The sequence below is a fragment of the Sphaerodactylus townsendi genome, linkage group LG05 (assembly GCF_021028975.2).
Source record: "Sphaerodactylus townsendi isolate TG3544 linkage group LG05, MPM_Stown_v2.3, whole genome shotgun sequence".
Lineage (NCBI taxonomy): Eukaryota > Metazoa > Chordata > Lepidosauria > Squamata > Sphaerodactylidae > Sphaerodactylus > Sphaerodactylus townsendi.
In genome coordinates this window covers 48303487-48323604 of record NC_059429.1, presented here as the reverse complement: position 1 = coordinate 48323604, position 20118 = coordinate 48303487, and the positions used below count along the sequence as shown (strand labels likewise).

At 40.8% G+C, this 20118-nt stretch overlaps 1 protein-coding gene across 4 annotated transcripts in view; it reads right to left on the bottom strand.

Annotated features, from left to right (window-relative positions):
• Positions 1 to 320: 320 nt before the first annotated feature.
• The window catches only part of TTLL7 (tubulin tyrosine ligase like 7), a 75525-nt gene continuing 55727 nt past the window's right edge, over positions 321 to 20118 (bottom strand). For 3 of the 4 annotated variants that reach the window (XM_048496588.1, XM_048496589.1, XM_048496590.1), the window contains exons 18-21: positions 13491 to 13571; positions 11270 to 11430; positions 8460 to 8633; positions 321 to 1113 (exon numbers count right to left, since the gene is read on the bottom strand). In XM_048496588.1, the coding sequence (XP_048352545.1) occupies positions 999 to 1113; positions 8460 to 8633; positions 11270 to 11430; positions 13491 to 13571 (531 nt within the window). In that variant the 3' untranslated portion in view covers positions 321 to 998. Of the gene's footprint in view, positions 1114 to 8459; positions 8634 to 11269; positions 11431 to 13490; positions 13572 to 19654; positions 19685 to 20118 lie in introns of those variants that run through there. The other variant, XM_048496591.1, reaches the window with a different exon arrangement.

Sequence of the window (20118 nt, the reverse complement as noted above, 5' to 3'; positions counted from 1 at the left end):
ATTCCCGGTCTGGAAAACCAATTCTTCTTAATGAAAAAAAAAGCCACTAGATAATTACATTTCTGAACTCATTTTTCATGTTTCTTGAACAAAAATCCTTCATATCAGAGGATTCCCTTTGCAATACAATGAAACTTGCCTTACTGCACGAAAACTGTTTCATAAGATCTGGAGAGGATATCATCGCATCTGAAAGAGACCTGCTTTGTCCATTAAGTAGCAGAAAACATGCACAGCTCCTACAAAGTTGTAAATAACTGAGTAGTCCCAGAAGGAACCCCCAGTCTCAAGACAGAAGGAGGACAGAGGAAGAACCAACATTAACCATTACCATCTGTTTTTATTACAAGGCTCCAACTAGAAACTGTACGTCAGAACTAATAGTTTTGATTAATTTACCCAGTGGATTGTCTTCACTTAAACCAAGAGATACTTCAGCATGCCCTTACTGAAAAATAAAAATTACACATTTCTCATAATTTTCTTAATATCAAAAAAGATGCCTGAAGGTACATTAGATTTTGGTTTTTACAGGTATTTCTTTAGATGTGCTATATAAATCATTATACTTGGTAGTTAATAATTACTTTATTCAGTTTTTATCATCCATTCTGATGACACATCAGTACCTATGACAGAATAACAATAGGTTTTGCATAAATATTTCAAGTCCAAAGATATTGTGCCTATAAAATAAATTAGCACTGTAATAGAATCCCCAAGATTAATTCTACTTTAGTGATTCTGCAGCAAAAATAATATTTTTAGTAGGAAGGAATTACATAAAAACCTAGCAAGATTTGGACATTCACATTTCTCTGTAAACATTTTAATAAGATTTATTACATTTCCAGGGAGGTTAGAAGTTTACAGCAGGTTTTTGAGCTACATTTTACATACCGTAATAAATATATAACAGTTTCTATCTTCAGTTCCATCACACATTGAGGGAAAAAAGTTAAAGAAATTGCCCATTAAATATAATACTTCCACTTGCTTCAAGAATGGTCGTATCTAGGTGTAAACAAAATGGAATGGGTCATTCCAGAAGAGCTACACCCGAAACTGATGGAAGGTTTCATGATGAACTGGAAAGGTCCTGGCAGTGAATATCTAAAAATATTAAGAAAGGGGAGAAAAAGGAAGGCACAATTTTAAACATAAGGCAAATATTTATTCAAAACTAACATTATTAAGTTGCCATCTGTGGACAAAATAACTCATCAAGGGAGGTTGGAGACCACGTAGCCCTGTTGATTCACTAGAGAGCCAGTGTGGTAGAGTGGTTAAGAGCAGTGAACTATAGTCTGGAGAAGTGGGCTTGATTCCTCACTCCTCCACATGAAGTCTGCTGGGTGACCTTGGACTAGTCACAGTTCTCTAAGAACTCCCTCAGGTGTCTGTTGTGAGGAGGGGAAGGGAAGGCACTTTGAGACCCCTTAAAAGGAAAGAAAAATGGGGTACAAAACCAACTCTTGTTCTTCTAGAACAAATGTCTACTTTATTCACTAGTCCTCCTAATAAATATATATATTAATTGCATTTTTAATTCAGAGAAAGTTAGGTGTGTGTCTCAGTAGCCAACTGCAGCTTCCAAATGCATGTAAAATAGATGTCTGCATGATCATCACATAAGCATGGGCACATTTTGGGTTGCACCCACATTTTTGAGACTGAACTGGTTTCTCTCATCTCCATGAAGATCCCTTCTTCACAGAACCTGTGACAAGTATCTCATTCTTTTGACACATTCAGCTCACATTCTCTATCCACATCAGCAGGTTAAAGGTGGGGAAGGTTTTTGTCCCTCTCTGAATTATCACAAGATGCATATACTTCCATTATTTTCTTATTACCAATTTAGAATAATAATCTAGAGTACTAATGAATAATTGAGAATACCTAACAAATCTTACTCAACACAAAAGGAGATTGATAGCTACACAAATGCATACACTGCTTATACAAAGTAACAAATCATAGTGATATATAAAGGCTACCTAATTCCCTGGACCATTCCTTGTATGCGCACAATCTTTTGCATGGGAGACTGGCAAAGGAATATGTGCCATTCACCATTGCTCTGAGATTAATGGATCATGATTAGATGGGATGTTTCTGATACTGGCCACCTTCTTGTTCCTACATCATAGATGTACTGTAATAGGCAACAAGTTCTAGAATCTTAGGCTTAGGCCGCTCGGGCATCGCCCATTTATGACGCGTCTGGGGTACAAAAAAAAGGTTTCAGGCCGTCAAGCCAGACAGGCGCTACGTCTGAAGCGCTGCAACGCAGCAAAGCCGCGACCTGACTCTTCTTCTTCCTCCTGGTGGCGGCTGTCGTCAAACAAATAAACCTACTTCAAAGCGGGTTGTTGTTGGGAGGGGAGCGTTTTCCTGCAGCCGGTGCGCGAACCGCGCCCGGGGAAGCAGACGCTCCATCTTCGATTCTCTACCGGTGTCATTCTGCATTGGTAGCTGTCAGCGAGCGTCGTAGGATTCTTCGCCTTCGACACTGTCCTCCTCACCTCCAGGGCCGGAGGGCAGCGCATGAAGCTGTGACTGCTCGCAGGCTAATGCAGGAGGACACCGCGAGAGGGGCTGGAGGCTTTTGCAGAGGGCGTTCAAGTGGCGGAGTCAGCCGTCAGCGGCCTCGTCGGCCTCTTTTCGGCCTTCGTGCTGAGCAAATCCGCGACGCTATACTACTTCACGCCGGCAGAGGTTCACTTCCTGTCGGCGTGGTGAACCCACGCGAGCACCTCTCTACCGATGCAGAAACGGCCTTAGCTTGTTTCCATATGACCACACACGTCTGACAATAGAGTCCATTCTCCCACCATCCCATTCAGCAGGTTAGGTAGATGAGACCTCAGTCTTCCTTTGGAGGAGAAGGAAGGAAATATGACATATAGCCATGATGGGATATGGGAAGGATTTTTTTAAAGACACAATAAACATATTTGTTGAATACGTACAACATAAGACTAGCTCCATCATTTGAACATCATTTTGATATTTATTTACTTCATTTATACCCCACCTGTTTCTCCAAAAGGGATCTAGAGTGACTTAAATCTTTCTCTTTTCTTCCATTCTTTCTTCACAACAACTTGGTGAGGTAGGTCAGGTAGAAAGTGCCAAGGAAACTTGCTGGAGCCAGCCATATAGAATGGGGATTTGAACCTAGTTCTGCCATGTCCTTGTCTGACACTTAATCACCACCCCACACTGGCTATTTATATTATTATTAGTTTTATAGTGATTGATGAGTACATGCAAGCAGAAATAACGGTAGCCATTCCTTATTAGGAGAAGAATTTGGATTTATATCCCCTTTTCTCTTCTGCAAGGAGACTCAAAAGGGGCTTACAAATTCCTTTCCATTCCTCTCCCCACAATAGACACTTTGTGAGGAAGGTGAGGCTGAGAGAGTTCTGAGAGAACTGTGACTAGCCCAAGATCATCCAGCAGAAATGTAAAAGTGGAGAAACAAATCTGATTCACCAGATAATTCTGCTGCTCATGTGGAGGAGTGAGGAATCAAACCTGGTTCTCCTGCTCTTAATCACTACACCATACTGGCTGTCAGTCCACACTGAGAGTCCATATATACTGACTAGTTTTTGGGAAGATCAATGTCAATAGGCACACAAAGACAAATTCCTTCAGATATGTGACTATTCAGGCTATACAGTAAAACCTGCCTATCTGAAACAGTTTTATTTACATGCTTCTCTATTCTAGAAATGCTTGTAAAATGCTTCAGGGTTTTTTTCCCCCTTTTCAAACTAAAGGCCGATAATGATGCCTTTGGGAGTTCACCACGTACTACTAACCTTTTTATTGTTGATGCTGCAATGAATACAGCAGCATTTTCTCCAGGTGACACCAGTATTGTGGGGAAATCATCTTATCCCCAGCACTCAAGCAACAAGCCCTGGGTTTGTTAAAGAAAATACCAGTTTTCTCCTTCTGGACACGTACACCCAATGTTATTCTGACTGAGGGGCACAATGTGGCTATGAAACTTTCATAATCTCTAGGCCATCACTATAAGCAACACACCTGCCTCCATTCCCCCTATACTCTGTCTCAGAAAAAGATGTTAGTATGGTCAGTTAAGGTGCAGCAGTTGAGAAAATTGTATGCTTCCACATTAAAATATAGTCTCTAGTGAATCTGAGAATTAGAATTCATTTTTACGCACTGTCTTTGTCAGAACCATTATTTTGTGCATTATTGAATATTATTAAACTAAATGAGAAAAATGTATTTTTACTTTCAAACTTTCAAATTGATGGCGGGGAGCAGACCCAAGTAGGCACTTGGATCCAGGTGGAGAATTCTACAATAAAGACGGTCTGGCATGTTGAGGTCTGTGTAAGAGGAATATACAACCCTACTAATATCTTTTTCTGAGACAGACTATACATACCTGCATCATTAGGCTGCTGCTACACAAGGGAGAGTAAATTTTTTAAATCCATGACATGAGTCATTAAGAAGAAAAGGGGAAGAGATATGCCTTTTAAAGCAACAATACCTTCTAATTAAAAAACCCCACCCTCTCCCCAATTCCCAAATGCACATCTCCCTTATTATTTTTAAAGGGCAAACAGGCTTCTAGCCTCTTACTTCTGCATGGTAATATCCTTACACCTACAGAATCAGGACCAATGGAAAGGTGCAGTTCTGTAGGCCTAGCTGTTCCCATTGATCAAAAAAATTGCCTTGACACAAGCTAAGATCTTAACAAAATACTGCTAGATTAGACTACCCTCGACTGTTGTTTAATGAATCTGTGACATCACCACCGCCTCATTATCATGATTTTAGCAAACTGCTCATTCACCATTTATCAATGACTCCTTGATTTATTTGCTTAAAAAGCAGGCAATGAGCAGAAGCAGAACTTGAATAAAATCCCACAAACAATAATTTATCACGAATCATTTAATAATCACCTTTTAATGTATTCCCCATTACTGATGTACTATAATTACTTGCAGTTATTAGATAAATGCTCTAAAAAGTGTATAAAAACAACACCTACACTAAATAGAAATGGTGAAACAGCAGTGCATAATGCTGGAATTGATTATAGCTACTGCACATAATAGAGTGTACTGTTTGAAAAGAATTACATCATTGTACGGAACTCCATTGATTAATGAAGATGGAACACACCCTGAAACAGCCATTATGATTAATCCTACAAAATTGCTAGGCTATGCCTTGACATCATACAATAAAGTCAGGCTGTTGCCTTTAAAGCCTTCCCATTAATTTACAGCAAACAGATCTGTTCCAGTGTACTATGATCCTGTGAGGAATTAGAGTTTCCTTCCTACCAGACCAAGTCTGCACAATGGCAGTACCAGTGCCTATGGGTGAATTCAAATGTCATTAAATACTAAAACAGTCAATAGAAAGACCCTGTTTATTTCAGCATTGTTGGTCACAGGTAAAAATCTGAGTTGTACCAAAAGGGTGTTTAAAAAATCTAGGCTAGAGGTGGGGTGAGGGTGGAAAGGCTAGGCTTGGGGTGGAGGAAGGTATAAAGTGGCTGGGGGGTGGTATGAGGGTGGGGAGGGTTGTCAAATTAGTATTGGTGTGGGGGGGTAGCAAAGTAAGGCTTGGGTGGGTGAGGGTTAGAAGATGAGGCTTGGGTGGCGGGAGGGTGGAAAGCTCAAGGTTAGGGGAGGGGAGGATAGAATTTGGATGTTTGGAGGGTAGGAGAGGTGAAAGGGGCTGCCAGGCTGCTTACTGGGGGAGAGGCAGGGAATAGCCCACAGAGCAGCTCCACAGGCCCAAGCTTGGTTGAGGGGCTGGGAGGCTTTGCAGACCTGGCGCTGCTCTTGGTGTGGGGGAGGAGGGAACAGCAAGCTGAAGGACTTTGCTGGGCTGTGGATCAGCTGTTATGTGACCCAGACTGCCTGTTGGGGGTGGGGGAGAGGCAGGCTTCTGGGGTTTGCAGAGTGCCACTGCTCTGCAAGCTGGGAAGAAATCAAATGTACCCACCAGTAGCCCTCCAGCAATAGAGGAGGATCTTTCATTGGTGGAGGGTTCATCGTTGGGACATACAATTCCTTAGAGTTTTATTGTTTAGGATAGTTCACAAGGTTCATTTTTTAGTCACCTTCCACCAATTAATTTTTTTCCTGGTTTTAGTTTGTGTTGGTGAAATTCATTTGCTATTTATCATGTAAACTCTTTATATACAAGGAACCGGTCCACCACCAATTGTCTGCATTTTTTAAATATTTGGTTTAGTTAAAACATTTTTGGACTCCAATTTGCATTCCTGTTTAGCCAATAGATATAATCTGTAGGAGGTGAAGGAATTGTAATGGTTACGTACGGGAATTGAAATTTCAGTCTGTTGGAGCCTTTGAGACAAACATTCAGGGCAGGAGAAAGGCAAGATAAGATTTAATTCTTCATTTCAGTCCAGGCCACTGTTCCTCTGTACTTTCGGATGCCATAGGCTATGCTGCCCTTTATACCAGTAGCACTTCCATAACTTTATTTTACTTCCTTCCACAGCCCCAACTTCAGATGTAATAGCTGAAAAGCTCTGCTGAAGTTCAAACTCATTGTCAACTGGATGGGAATACTTGGGGAGGTGGGAGAGAAACTCTGCATATACTCAAAAGAAAGTTGCCATTGTATTCAATTCACATCATTATTCTTCAGCAAAAGAGCTACACAGGAAGGCCCCTACATGAGACCTGCAGCCTTAGAATTTATGAATGTTTGAGTCTCTCTAGCCTCAGTCAAGTTTTTCTCAAAGCTACTGGTTTTAAACCACCATAGTAAGCTTTAAAAGCCTCTTGTTGAATTTAGAGGAGTTATCAATGGAGAAGCATTACTGTTTTCTCCTTCTCCCTTCTCACTGAATCCCCTTCAACCAATATGTCTGTTGGTGTCATGAACCTGGTAATTAGCAAGGGAGGGGAATCCAACAAAAGTCCACATCTGCAAACTGATCACTGGATCCCACTGGAAATGTCAAAAGCTGTACCTCTTGCTTTTCATGGCCATTTGGCCTCATGACTAACAAACTTTTTTTCTTGTGTGTGTACACAAACTTCCCATAGAACAGGGGTAGGGAACCTGCGGCTCTCCAGATGTTCAGGAACCAATTGGCCATGCTGGTAGGGGCTGATGGGAATTGTAGTTCCTGAACATCTGGAGAGCCGCAGGTTCCCTACCCCTGCCATAGAACATACATGGTTAAAAAACCAGTATTGCCTCTGTTAAGTGTGTAACACGGCCTTCAAATAAACTGAGATTTTGTAGGGAGGGAATTTTCTAGAAAGTGAACAGTCATAGAGAGAGCACCTCAAGAATAAGTCCAGATCATATTAATTTTTTCATTAGACCTAGAAGCAAGAATATTCATATGCTCCATAACTGGCACCAAGTTAGGAAATGGTTTAAAGGAAAACAAATAGAAATGCATTATGAGTTAATAAGTTAGAAGACACGTTATTTCTATTCAGTGAAGGAGAGCAGTTGCCTGAATTTTATTTTGACTTAGTCATAATACTAGTGAACTTAAGTGAATGTTTTTACAATGACTCAGCCTCCTGTTGACACTGTCTCATAACAAGTCAAAATAGCAAACACTACAGCTATAGAGATTTTGTCCTGCTTGTCATGCAGCCTATGAAAACATTGTATATTGTATTGTATATTTAATGTATACACCGCCCTCCCCGGAGAGGCTCAGGGCGGTGCACAACAACATAATAACAACAGCAATAATCATGACATCATACAACAACCATCAATAAACAGGATATCAATAAACGTTGAATCAAACATAACATAATATCATGGATATTTCTCCTCCAAGACTCACAAAGTTACACTTAGCATTGATACATCACATTTTGAGTGTCCAGAGTTCTCCACATGTGTTATTTCAATAATCCTTAAAACCACCCCATAAGGTAGACAAGCATTGTCTCCTTATGAGGTGGCCTCATATGACATTGTAGAGGAGGTGATTTGTGAACCATGGGCTTTTCTGCTCACGCTATCAAAAGTACAGAATCGTTGTCCTGAAATAGCATCTAGTCTGTAGCAGAGTAGATTGAACAACGGCAGGCCCATTGTCATTGAATTCCCATCCATTTTCAGAGGTGTTCAGATGCACAAACTGATGGTTGTGGACACACAGCTTTCCATTTGTACATGATCCACATGTACTTTTTTTTGAGGATGCAGACTGTGTGCTCTTACTAACATGATGGGACAATTTACATCTCCCTTTGCCTGTAAAGAACTGCTGGACTGGAACAAAACTGTTGTTCTTTAATTTAAAAAATATTTTGGTGTGTTCTGCAACTTGACCCCTCAAAAACAAAATACCCAAGTAAAATAGTATAACCAAATCCTTGCAATTCTTTTAATGACAGAAAAAGGGAAGTCAGAATGGATGCAATATATACCTGGTATCATCCCAGTCAGGATTAATTCCAGTGAGGGACCCTCTAGAATCGGTGGAGTATTTGTAAACCACTAGCAGGCACTGTTTACAAAGCTCTACTATTCGTTGGCAGCACTGGAGTTGATCGGCAGTCACTGCTTCTGTGCTTTTACTGAATATTGTCTCCCAGGAGGTCCTGTTGGCATGGAAACAGACATGACCTCATGTTTTCTGTCGTAATGGCAATCAGAAAGCTTTACTGCTGCTTTACATGAGAGACTTTGTCATGGAGAAGTAAGAGAAATAATGTACAGCCCTGACTATTTACAGAAAAATGCCTACCATATTTCACTGACTGCTGGTGGGAAATATAAAAACACAAATTAAGAAGTTTATCTTCATATTTCAAGAGGCCTGTAGACAGTTATTCACTAAGTGCCTAAGTGCCACTATGGCATAATTGTTCAGGTTTAGCACCAAAAAAACCTCATAATGACATCCTTCCAAAGGGAGTGTAATACAAAATGGGCAGACACTGACCAAGGTTCAAGCAACTCACAGAAACTATAGTGTCAAAACAACAAATAAATGAAGACATTCCCAGAATATAGGTTTACATATTGAATAACTTATGTCAATCATGAAATGAAGGAAATAAAATATGTCATCAGAATATAAAAGCCACGAAGTTGTATGACACATACAACTGCTATAAGTTTGGTTCCCAATAATCAGTCTCTAAAACACTATAGATAGATAGATATAAATATCTCTCACTTGGAAAACATCAGATAGCAAAAGAAAATGCTAAGTAATAAAGACAACTGTAGTGAACTCATCTGTTTTTTGCTTTTTTTAAGTTTAAATTCAGTTTTTATTAACAGAATTCCAACATGTTGATCCAGTAAATGGTGTGACTGTGTCTGCTTCTTCGATAGGATAATGCAATACCCTCTTTCCCAGTATTTCAAATCTGCCATGTTGCACAACTGAGTTAAACAATACTTTCTAAACTCAGTGAGAGGGTTGCTGGGTGGCCACGAAACTGTATTGGAGAGGCTCAATGGACGAGTTTTAGTCATGCTCATGATTTGGCTGATCATCCTATCTGGAGTCAAAAGTAGGATTTCTTCCCATATTTCAGGGTCTTGTTAATCTTTTCTTATGGTGTGCATATTCTCAACAGAATTGCTTGCTTTGTTCTGATCTGTACATTGTGGTGTGTTACAACAAACTTGGAAAGGACAGGGGATTGACCTGGAAGGGATGGGAAAGATTATAGCTATTGGCTTGTTCTGCCAAACTGATTTGAATGTTGTTTTATTTAACTTGCGACAACGAAGCCAAAACTCTAACAGAATCACAAACAATAGAATGGGATACTCTCTGGTATAATGCTCTCTGCTGTATTAAACAACAACTCAAACACTGAGGGAGGTGCAGTGGCGTACCTGCTTAGGGACAGGGGGTACCCTATGTCCCTGGGCACCCCCGTTTGGTCACGAGGGGGGCGCCACCATTTTAGGGTCGTTTGTGTGTTTTAAAATTTTTTTTAGTGTTTTTTACGTTTTGGCCTGCAGGGGGCGCATTTTTAAGGCTAGCGGCACCACAATTTCAGGGGACCATCCAGAGCCTGTCCTGATGATACGACCCAAGTTTGGTGATGTTTGGTTCAGGGGAAGCAAAGTTATGGACCCCCAAAGGGGGTGCCCCATCACCATTGTTTTCAATGTGAGCTAACAGGAGATGCGGGCTACCCATTTGAGGCACCATAACTTTGGTCCCCCTGAACCTAACTTCACCAAACTTGGGTGGCATCATAAGAATAGTTACCAGATGATACCCTGAAATTTTGGTATCACTAGCTTTAAAAATACACCCTAACAGGCACCCCAAGAAATTTGCCCAAGATTCTTTGTTTTGCAGTGACTTTACTCCATTGTAGCCAATGGGGAATATCTGAGTGTGAAGGCAGGCTGCACATTTTTGAAGATAGAGACACCAGACTTTCAGGATGGCTCCAGGAAGCCCTCCCGGTATTAGCATCCAGGTTTGGAGACCTTTGCTTCTGGGGGTTCAATTTTATGGCCCCCCAAAAGACTTATTTTGTTTCCCCGCTCCTGCACATGAAAGCCTGCAGGTTGAGTTCTCTCAGAACTCTCTCAACTTGTCCCCCCTGCCCACTCCAGAAGCAAAGCTCACCAAGCTTGGATGCTATTACCCAAGACTTCTTGGAGCCAGCTTGAAAGTCTGGTGCCTCTATCTTCAAAAATGTGCAGCCAGTGCTTACACACTCAGAAATTCCCCAGAATCTGCCAGGCTCTTCAGCAAGTTCTGTGGTGGGAAAAATTACTTTTCCCACCATAGACTTCAATGGGGCTTTCTGTTATGCCCAGATGGCTCTGTGGTAGAGGTTTCAATGGGAGGCACTGTGGTAGGGGTCTTGATCTGGGTGGGGGCATTTCCTGTAGGGCTGCTGGTGTGAGTCTCCTGAAAGGAACCAACCAAATTTGCTAAAATGTGTGTGGAAGAGAAAAATGCTGTGGGCACCAAGTTGAAGGTGAATCTGATGCCCACAGCATTCAGCCATCCCAGGCAAACTTTAAAATGTTACTGGATACTAAGCTAGCTGTTCCATTGCAGATCAATATAGCTACCCTCTGAAACCATCAGTATCCCAATATTGAGGAGATAAATAATCTTAGAAGTCATTAATTTGTACGTGGAATTACCAATACTAAGTATGAGGAAAAAATAACTCACAGCAGTGACAAAAACATGGGTTTTCAGTCAAGGTAAAACCACATGAGTTATTATAAATGTGTGCCTTACCCTGAATTACAGAAACAATTCCACAGGCCCTGTCCATGGCTCCACAGAAGGCGATTAAACACACGGTTAAAAAGTCTGTATAAATGTAAACATTCAACATCTGAAACTCTCCAGATTCGCTGCAGAATGGAACGAACGCTTGCCCTCACAATGTCTAAAACCTAGGAAAGTATTTTATAAGGTGAAAAGGGGGAAATAAAGGAAAAGTTGACAAAGTCATCAAGGTGAGCACATTGCATAGTTTTATTAAGATTATCCTAGGAATCAATACTTTAAGCAGGTTTTAGAATTTGGCACTTTGCCACATGTTACATACAGTATGTCTTTGATATGATGTTTCTTTTGTATAAAACAATGAGGGCAAAGCAGAAATTTTATTCTGAATATGAGATTTTCTCTGGAAGCTTCTCAGTTATTACGCTTAGGGTGGTTTGAGACAGGATGGATGGATGGATGGATGGATGGATGGATGGATGGATGGATGGATGGATGGATGGATGGATGGATGGATGGATGGATGGATGGATGGATGGATGGATGGATGGATGGATGGATGGATGGATGGATGGATGGAGGGAGGGAGGGAGGGAGGGAGGGAGGGAGGGAGGGAGGGAGGGAGGGAGGGAGGGCATTATTGTGGTGATTTTTCAAAGAAGGAAATAAATTGGATTAATGCAAATGTTACACTCAGAGGAACAAAACAGCCTGCCTGAAACATAAAAGAGAAAGTAGAATAATGGAGTCCAGCAGTGTTTAATTTGCTGGTCGATACATCTGTCACTGACATTCCAATCACAAGTGGAAGTCAGATTCTCCCTGTTGATACAGATATATACCATCTACATGCACATTTACTCAAAAGTATTTAATGACGCTTACTTGCATGATATCGTTGATACTTCTGCAGATTTAATTAGCTTTTAAACAACTGCTACCTACAGTACTTATTTTCAAATCTCCTGAACTGCCTTGCCATCAAAAACAGTACCCACAATAGATTAACAGGTCAGAATCATTGACTAATGCTGACAAACATTAACTGTCCACAGTTCATAGACTTCCCGACCCTTTGCAAATGCAGAGTCTCTGATGAGAGTCTGATTTCAAGAGAGACTTGTTCAGTTTGATTACACAGGAAGGAAAGTAGGACTTAACAGCTGTCCAATCCTTATCTTTTTTAATGCCTCCACTGGGCTTCTATTTGAAACTATATAGGTCTCATGAAGAGATAGTACAATGCATAAAATCACTGCACTGGGTCTCAATGAAGATCTCATTTGATTTCACAAGTGGCTTTTTTAACTGAATTTTGTAATTTGTTCAAACAAAAGATGTACCTTGCAAAATGTTTCGGGGGGTTGGAGTTTGAAATACAATATAATGTTTGTAGTTTCTAAGTAGTGGCTAATTTAAAGGGCCACGTGGTGATTTGGTCATAAACTTCTACACATTCTGTCTGTTTTAGGACAGTAGCTGCTTTATTTCAATTAGTTTCAGGGTTGACTACAAGTCACTGGTGCACTTTCTTGCTGCAATTAACTTATCAATTCCAATCTTCTGTAAGAGGTTCACAGGCTAAATGGTGGACCAACAGCTTCCACTCAACATAAAAATGTGAAAGTGTATGCATAAGATGATCGCTGAGACCATTTTGTGGCGTCAAGGCTAATTGAGTACAAATTAAGCCATGGGCTGATTTCCAGAGGAACATATTTAGGAAGACATACAGCAACATGGGGCATTACACAATTTTTCTTATATACATCAGTGAAAATGAATGTGTATACCGTAATGCATAATAATTTACACCCAAAAGACATTTCATGATTTTTACAATAATGTTTTCAATTGCAATTCCTGAATTTTCTCATAAGCTACACTATAAAAATTGCCCCCTCAGGTGGAAGAACAACCAAAACAGTCTGAAGAATTATGATGCAGCAACATTGCTGAACCTAAGCAGGTCTGGGAGATCTCTTGGAAAACCCACGGGCACTGCGCCTTGAATTCCACGGAAGAAAGCTGGGATAGTCATGAAATAAAGGCAACACACACATGTACTTCATCAGTCTAAGCTGTCAGGAGCCATTTAAAAACCACACTGAAGATGTACTAAAAGGCTCAAAATAGGAAGAAGTTAATGGCTAACACACCCAAGGGTTCAGTAAAAATATTGTTTCCAACCATTGACACACAGTAAAAAGGGGAAAAAAACACTCACCTTTCGCTGTTTTACAGAATCTAGTTTTATCAACCAGTATGAGGCCACTTTTGATTTGTGGTACTTCCAATTATCCAAAATCTATATAGTAGCACAAAAACAAAAAATAAAAACACTGGAACGGTCAAAGAAAAGTATATTACTGACAAATTATTCAAAACAATGGTTGCAGAGGTTAAAAACTAAAAAATTTTGAAAAACAATGAGCCTGACTGTTAACTGAGTTTATATACTACTCCCTCCCCTCTTGCATACTGCAGCAATTGAAAACTTCTTCTAGGGGAAAAAAATACAGTTTTTGAGACTTCAAAAAAAATTGTGGTTTTTTCTTGCCCACCAACCATAATTATAAACCAGAACTAAACTGTCCAGTCTGTAGCCAAGAATTATAATTTGTTAAAATATTCCAACATGGATGCAATAATAGTTAGAATGCCTAAACCTGGACATTTCCAATCTTGGCTTCAAAATGGAAGGTGAAGTAGGAGTTGAAAATAAAGTATGAAAATAAAGTTATGCTTGTTCTCATCACAAATGAAGAGTTTATGGTATGTAACATACTCAGTTGGGCCTGTCTCCATTAGTCGATCCCCTATAATAAGAATTAAACCAACCCCCTTTTCAGGAGCAATGAACCCTTGACTCCAACACAACGCTTGTCACAGATGGGTGTAGATTTCATTGTCAGCTCCTCACACCAATCCTTCAATAGCAATGTAAGAAGTTTCCCTTATTTAAAAAGTCTGAGATAATACCTCTATACTCAGGGAAGAAATTCTAAGGGATTTAGTCTCAAGTCTAATTTGACAACCACGGGTAAGTCATGGATCATTGTGGAATCAAAGTTCAACGCCAAGAAACCAGTCCTACTGCTGTTTAGTGTCTACTTTATCTCATGGTGAAACAAGTTGCTCTTATCATCACTTTCAGCTCAGTACCATCTTGGGATCTCCCAGACTGCATAAACAGGGCCAGAGTTCAAGCCTGTAACCACACCTTACATGGCGAAAACTGTGGATACTTAAATCTGGAGACTGGAGAGATGAACGGACAAGATAGATCTTTTTTCAAGCCTGAAAAAGCCTCAGGTGTGCAGAAAAATCTTTTTTAAAAAAAATGAGGGAGGGGGTAAAACAACTTAAATGATAAAGTAATGCCTAAAGCTTTAGGAAACATGCTGTGACCAATGCTAGGCTACTACAACAGTATGCAAGCCTAGCCTTGGTTTCTGTCAGAAACTGTGACAAGAAAGGGCCTTTTCCAAGGTTGTTTTGTACTTTGAGGGACCACTCAATGGAGCAAGGACCAATGGCAAACATCAGGCAACTTACTACCATGCAACTTGCATGACTCTCTCAGGCCTGACTACTTACTACTGACAGCAGCTGCCCCACAAAAAGAAGTAGTGGCATAGTTTTAAACTAGGATCTGAGAGACCCACGTTCCATCTTGCTGTGCAAGCTCACTTTAGGACAATTAAACAAGTTGGTTTGTGGGGGGGAGGAGAGAAGAAAGCAAAAAAAGGGAGAGGCTATAGGAGGTTTCAGAGAAGGGAAAGAGGAACTTCCCTCAGAAGTTCCCCTGCTTTTAGCCATTATTCAAACAAACCTTGCTGCTATGCTCTACCAACGGCAAATTTTGATCAAACTATGCAAACACATAGTGTGCAGAGGGGCAACAGCTATTTAGCATTTTTGTGCCAAACCGACAACTTGTTAATCATGCCCCAAATTCTATTATGGTCATATAAAGCTGTGATTTACAATGCTGGACCATAGATTTACCTAACTAGTTTGACTTTTGACAATCAGCAGCTTTTGAGGTTTCACACAGAAGACTCTTTCAGAGCTGCTATCTGCGATCCCTTAAAGGGAGGTGCTGGGTCTGAACCAGAGGACTTGCGCTTTACCACTTGCTAGCGGACACTGTGGAGTCCTCCAGGCAAAACATTCTCATCAGCTGCTTACTTCCTGTTGCTTTTCATTTTAAAATATTTATGTCTACTAGTGCACATTTGTTTATTCTAGGGCTTTAGTTTACATAGAACCGAATTTGGCAGCACAAAAGCGCAATAAAAATTGCCAATTCTGTTATATGCTCTTTCCTGCTGTGCCACCAGATGGCGCAGGAAAATGGTACAGCAGCATGAAGCCTAGCTAGGTAGATGATGGAAAGTAAAAAGGTATTTTTAAAATCTTCTAGTTTGCAGGAAAAGTACAGGGAGTTTCATATTACTTCCCTCTCATAAGGATTGCTATCTTCTAAAAAACTCAGACAAGACTCAGACAGTTGTCATGCAACACCAAAATACCTTTGTGAGCAATAAGGGAATATATAATGTACAACTGCTCCAGCATTAAATAATTCAACACTGACATGAATGTCTGTCGGCACTACCCCTCAGCAGCAGCAAAAGAAATTAATAGCCACTGTGTTTGACTGAGAATAGGCCAGTAAGGAGAGGTTCAAATCCCTAATAACATCTGAAAAATGACCCCAAAGTACAGCAGCATTAGCACACCAGACCAACTAGAGCACTTGAAAGGTTAGCAAATATTACCATAGCTGAAGGATATTGTAGTCTAGAGTCTGCTTTCCTGTATGGCAATTGCATACCTTAACCCTGGAATATCATTTTGTACTTCAAGGTTTACACATGTGGCAATTGATCCAACATGTGAACAGCCACAAATCCTCTGTGTGCATGTGCATACACCCACAATATTATGGGAAAGTGACAAAAAAGAGGCAGTGCATAATCATAGGAGTGGAAGATAAATGTTCAGAAAACGTTTGGGAGCATGGAAAAACCATTGCCAGGTAGATCAGTCAGCTGTTACAAATGATTCATCATCTGACTGTGGGCATCCAAATGACCACGGAAGAATACTGGGGCTGTTTCTGCGTGGTGGCCAAAGACCTTGATCCTCCGGGCATAGTTAATCATATATACACATTGCAATTTTATATCACAACACTAGGTGGAGAAATATTCTTAGAAAGATAAAAGTTTATTATTGATAACGGGAATTCCAAATACAGAAGTGAGCTATTTTAGGTTCAGTTCAGAAAGGGTCCAGTAATTTATGAAGAACTCCAGAGAACCCTCAGGGAGGAAAAGCCTTTTTTCAGACATTTCTCCAACAGTTCATAATTCCAAACTCCCATCAGAAGTTCTCTCCAACTGCCTCCCAAACCACCACACTAGCCTCCTCCCCAGATTCCCCTTAACCTTCTGGCAGCCATCAGAGGAGAAAGCCCTTCCCTCTGCCTGCCTGTTCTTCCCTCTCTCACTTCCATCCCTGGAGGTGAGATGCCATTTGGGCTTTGTCCATTGCAACAAGGCGTGCTCTGAAATTGCAGTCCCCTAAAGTGCCACAGCTGCAGTAGGCACATACATGGTGGGTGAGACTGGGAGGGGGAGAAGGTAAGGAAAATACAATATGAGCTGGAGAGGATCTCAGGGAAGTAATGGTTGCATATTTTGAACAAATGAAGTCTGAACTGCTGCTACTGTTATTCAGAGCCCATGGAATACAAACTTTTATAGCATCCCTCAGCAGAGGCAAACTCTACAAGGGTACTGTGAATAATTTGCTTGTATGCAGTGGTCCAACACACTGATTATCATTACCGTTCCTCAAAGCAAACTGATCACAGTACAAACTATGGGCATAAGCTAAGTTGTCTAAGCCATGTGTTCACCATAATGCAAACAGATGAGAATTATCTTTGTGTGCACAACTGTGAGTTCCAAAATAGTGTGAAGAGAACACAGTGGAGAAATCACTATGTTTTAGGTTTCTCTGTTCCTGGGTCACTTGGTTGGCAGGGGCGATGCAGAGAGGCGATGGATCGTTTTGCCGCAGTTCCCGCAGAGGAAGGAAGGACGGAGATGCCTGACTGCCACATTTGGCAGTAGCCAGGGATTAACCGTTAAGAGTTATCATGAGATGTTATTACTGAGAACTGTACATTAAAATTTTGTTCATACATTCTCTCATGGCAGAGTGACTAGACACAGTGGAATCTGAGGCGTGCAAAGGGGCCCGGGCAGCTTCCCTCCTGATCATCTGTAGAACTGCTATTCAACCAATAGCAAAGTACCAGGGGAAAAATCATTGTTACATGGGTCTCTTTTCCTAATTTTTTAAAATTTCACCCATGTCAGTAAGCTCTCATATGTGATAATATAGATAGGGCATTAAAGCCTTTCTCTGTCCCATGACATGTCAATACTATGAATGCAGGATAAAATGCAAGAAAGAACAATTGGATGTGCAGGACAACCACTGCCAGTTTTATAATCACATAATGAAAAACACAAACTAATTATAACTTTGTATAGGAAGGTGGTTCTTCACAACCACACATACTCCTCTCAATGGGAATAACATATCTTTAAGGATGAGCATTACCATTTATGCAGTAAATGAGCAGCCATTTTAGAAGGCCCCAGTGAAGGGAAAGTTAAAGAGGTTTTCCATCTCTCTCAGCCAAAGAGTTTTAACTTTGAGAAAATTTAATTTATTTCCATTTTAACACTGTGTTCTAAATTCAAATTTTTGCATGCTCAAAACTTGAACATTTTTCTGCGTTTAGCAAAAAGAAAGTTATCATTCCCCAATACAATTCAGTACTTTTTTTAGTCAAGACACTGGCTGAAAGTACAATAAAAGTTTATAAAAATATGCCTAATTGTGCAGAAAAGGGAAACAGGGGTGGTTTCTTATCATTAGAACTTCAGGTTACCCAATGAAACTGACTGATAGTGACTTCAGAAAACAAAAGCAGTTTTTCACATAATTTTTTTCGAATCTGGTGCTACAAAAATGCTGTGATAGCTACCATAGAGTTAAAGGAGTTTTCAAGAAATTGAGGATAGAAATTGGACAATGATTGTTAGGTTAAAAGACCAAATAGACAACCACATTCAGAGGTGATATTTTAGTGAACACCATTTGCTCAAGGGAAAGAGCAGTAGTGGGCTATTGCCTTCTGGCCCAACTTTCACCATGGAAGACAGGATACTGGATTAGATAGCAGGATCAGATCTAGGGGGTTGAGGAGGGCAGGTGGCCCAGGGGGCAGGAGGTGGGAAAGGCTCAATTGCCTGTGAGAAATGACTTGTTCTGCAGCTTACTGGTCCCGTTCCCAAATTAAACTGCTGCTAGGAGGTGGGGGAGGCTCAGTTGTCCAGCACAAATGATTTGCTCTGCAGCATGTGCACCCCATTCCCTCAGTTAGGCTACTGCTAGAACAGTAGTTCTCAACCTTCCTAATGCCGCGACCCTTTAATACAGGTCCTCACATTGTGGTGACCCCCAACCATAAAATTGGTATATATAAAATATAAAATGACCGTTTTCTGATGGTCTTAGGCAACCCCTGTGAAAGGGTTGTTCGACCCCCAGGTTGAGAACCACTGTGCTAGAAGGTGGAGGAAACTCAACCACATGAAAGAGATGGCTTGTTCTGCAGAGCATGAAACCATTTCGCCCAATTAGGCTGCCGCTAGGAGGTGAGAGAAGGTCAATTAGCCAGCAGAGATGGCTTGTTCTGCAGCACGCACTCCGTTCCCCCAATTAGGCTGTTATTTGCAGGTGGGGGAGACTCAACTTCATGGAAGAGATGGCTCATCCTGCAATGTGCACACCCTGTTTCCCCAATTAGGCTATTGCTAGGGTGTGGGGGATGCGCAATTTCATGGAAGGAATAGCTCATTCTGCAGTGCATGCACCCTGATCTCATGATTAGGCTGCTGCTAGGAGGATAGGGGAAAGGGAGAGAGAGACTCCAGGTCTCAGAGGGGAGTTCACAACCTTTGGCAAGAAGTTGAGATTGTTAATCGGGTAAGATCTTGGTGAGCAGAAAGGAGGGGAACTAAAGGTTCCTGAGAATATTTCCAAGATGTTGAGTTCTATGCAACAGAAGACATAGACCTGCAGGTAACTTTCCTTGGTCTCACTAATCTCCCTCCCTCCCTCCCCCAGCCATTTTAAAACTGGGAGCTGTGTTGTGCTTGGCTTTGCCAAAGGCCACAAGTGGATCTGCCCCCTCATCTGATAGACTTGGCTTTCCCCAAAAAGCCTGATTTTATACCTTGGGGAAGGGGCAGGAAGAGAACAAGAATGGAGAACCTGTGCACATAAGTTCTGTGCCATCAAGTTGCTTCTGATTTATGAATTGATTACCTCTAAAATGTCCTCTTGTTAACAGCCTTGTTCAGTTTATACAAACTAAGGGCCACAGCGCCCTTTATTGAGTCAATCCATCTAATTGTGGGTGGTCTTCTTTTCCTATTGTCTTCAACATTTCCTGGCATCATATTATTTTCCAGTGAGTCTTTTCCAGTGATTAAAGTATAGCAGCTTCAGATTAGTCATTTTAGCCTCTAGCAGCATAATTACCGAATAAAGTTTTAATTGGGTTGTACTTTATCAGGCTGTGAAGGAGCATGAGGTGCATTTGGTGTTTCCCATATCAAAGTTATGTGTGCTGTATTTTAAAAAATGTTCAGGAAAAGGTTGAAAACTTTATCCTTGGGTTGGGTTTTTACATTTGCAGGGGATGAGGGAATATTCCAACACTATAGATAGACAAAATAATGAATAATTACACTTTTACA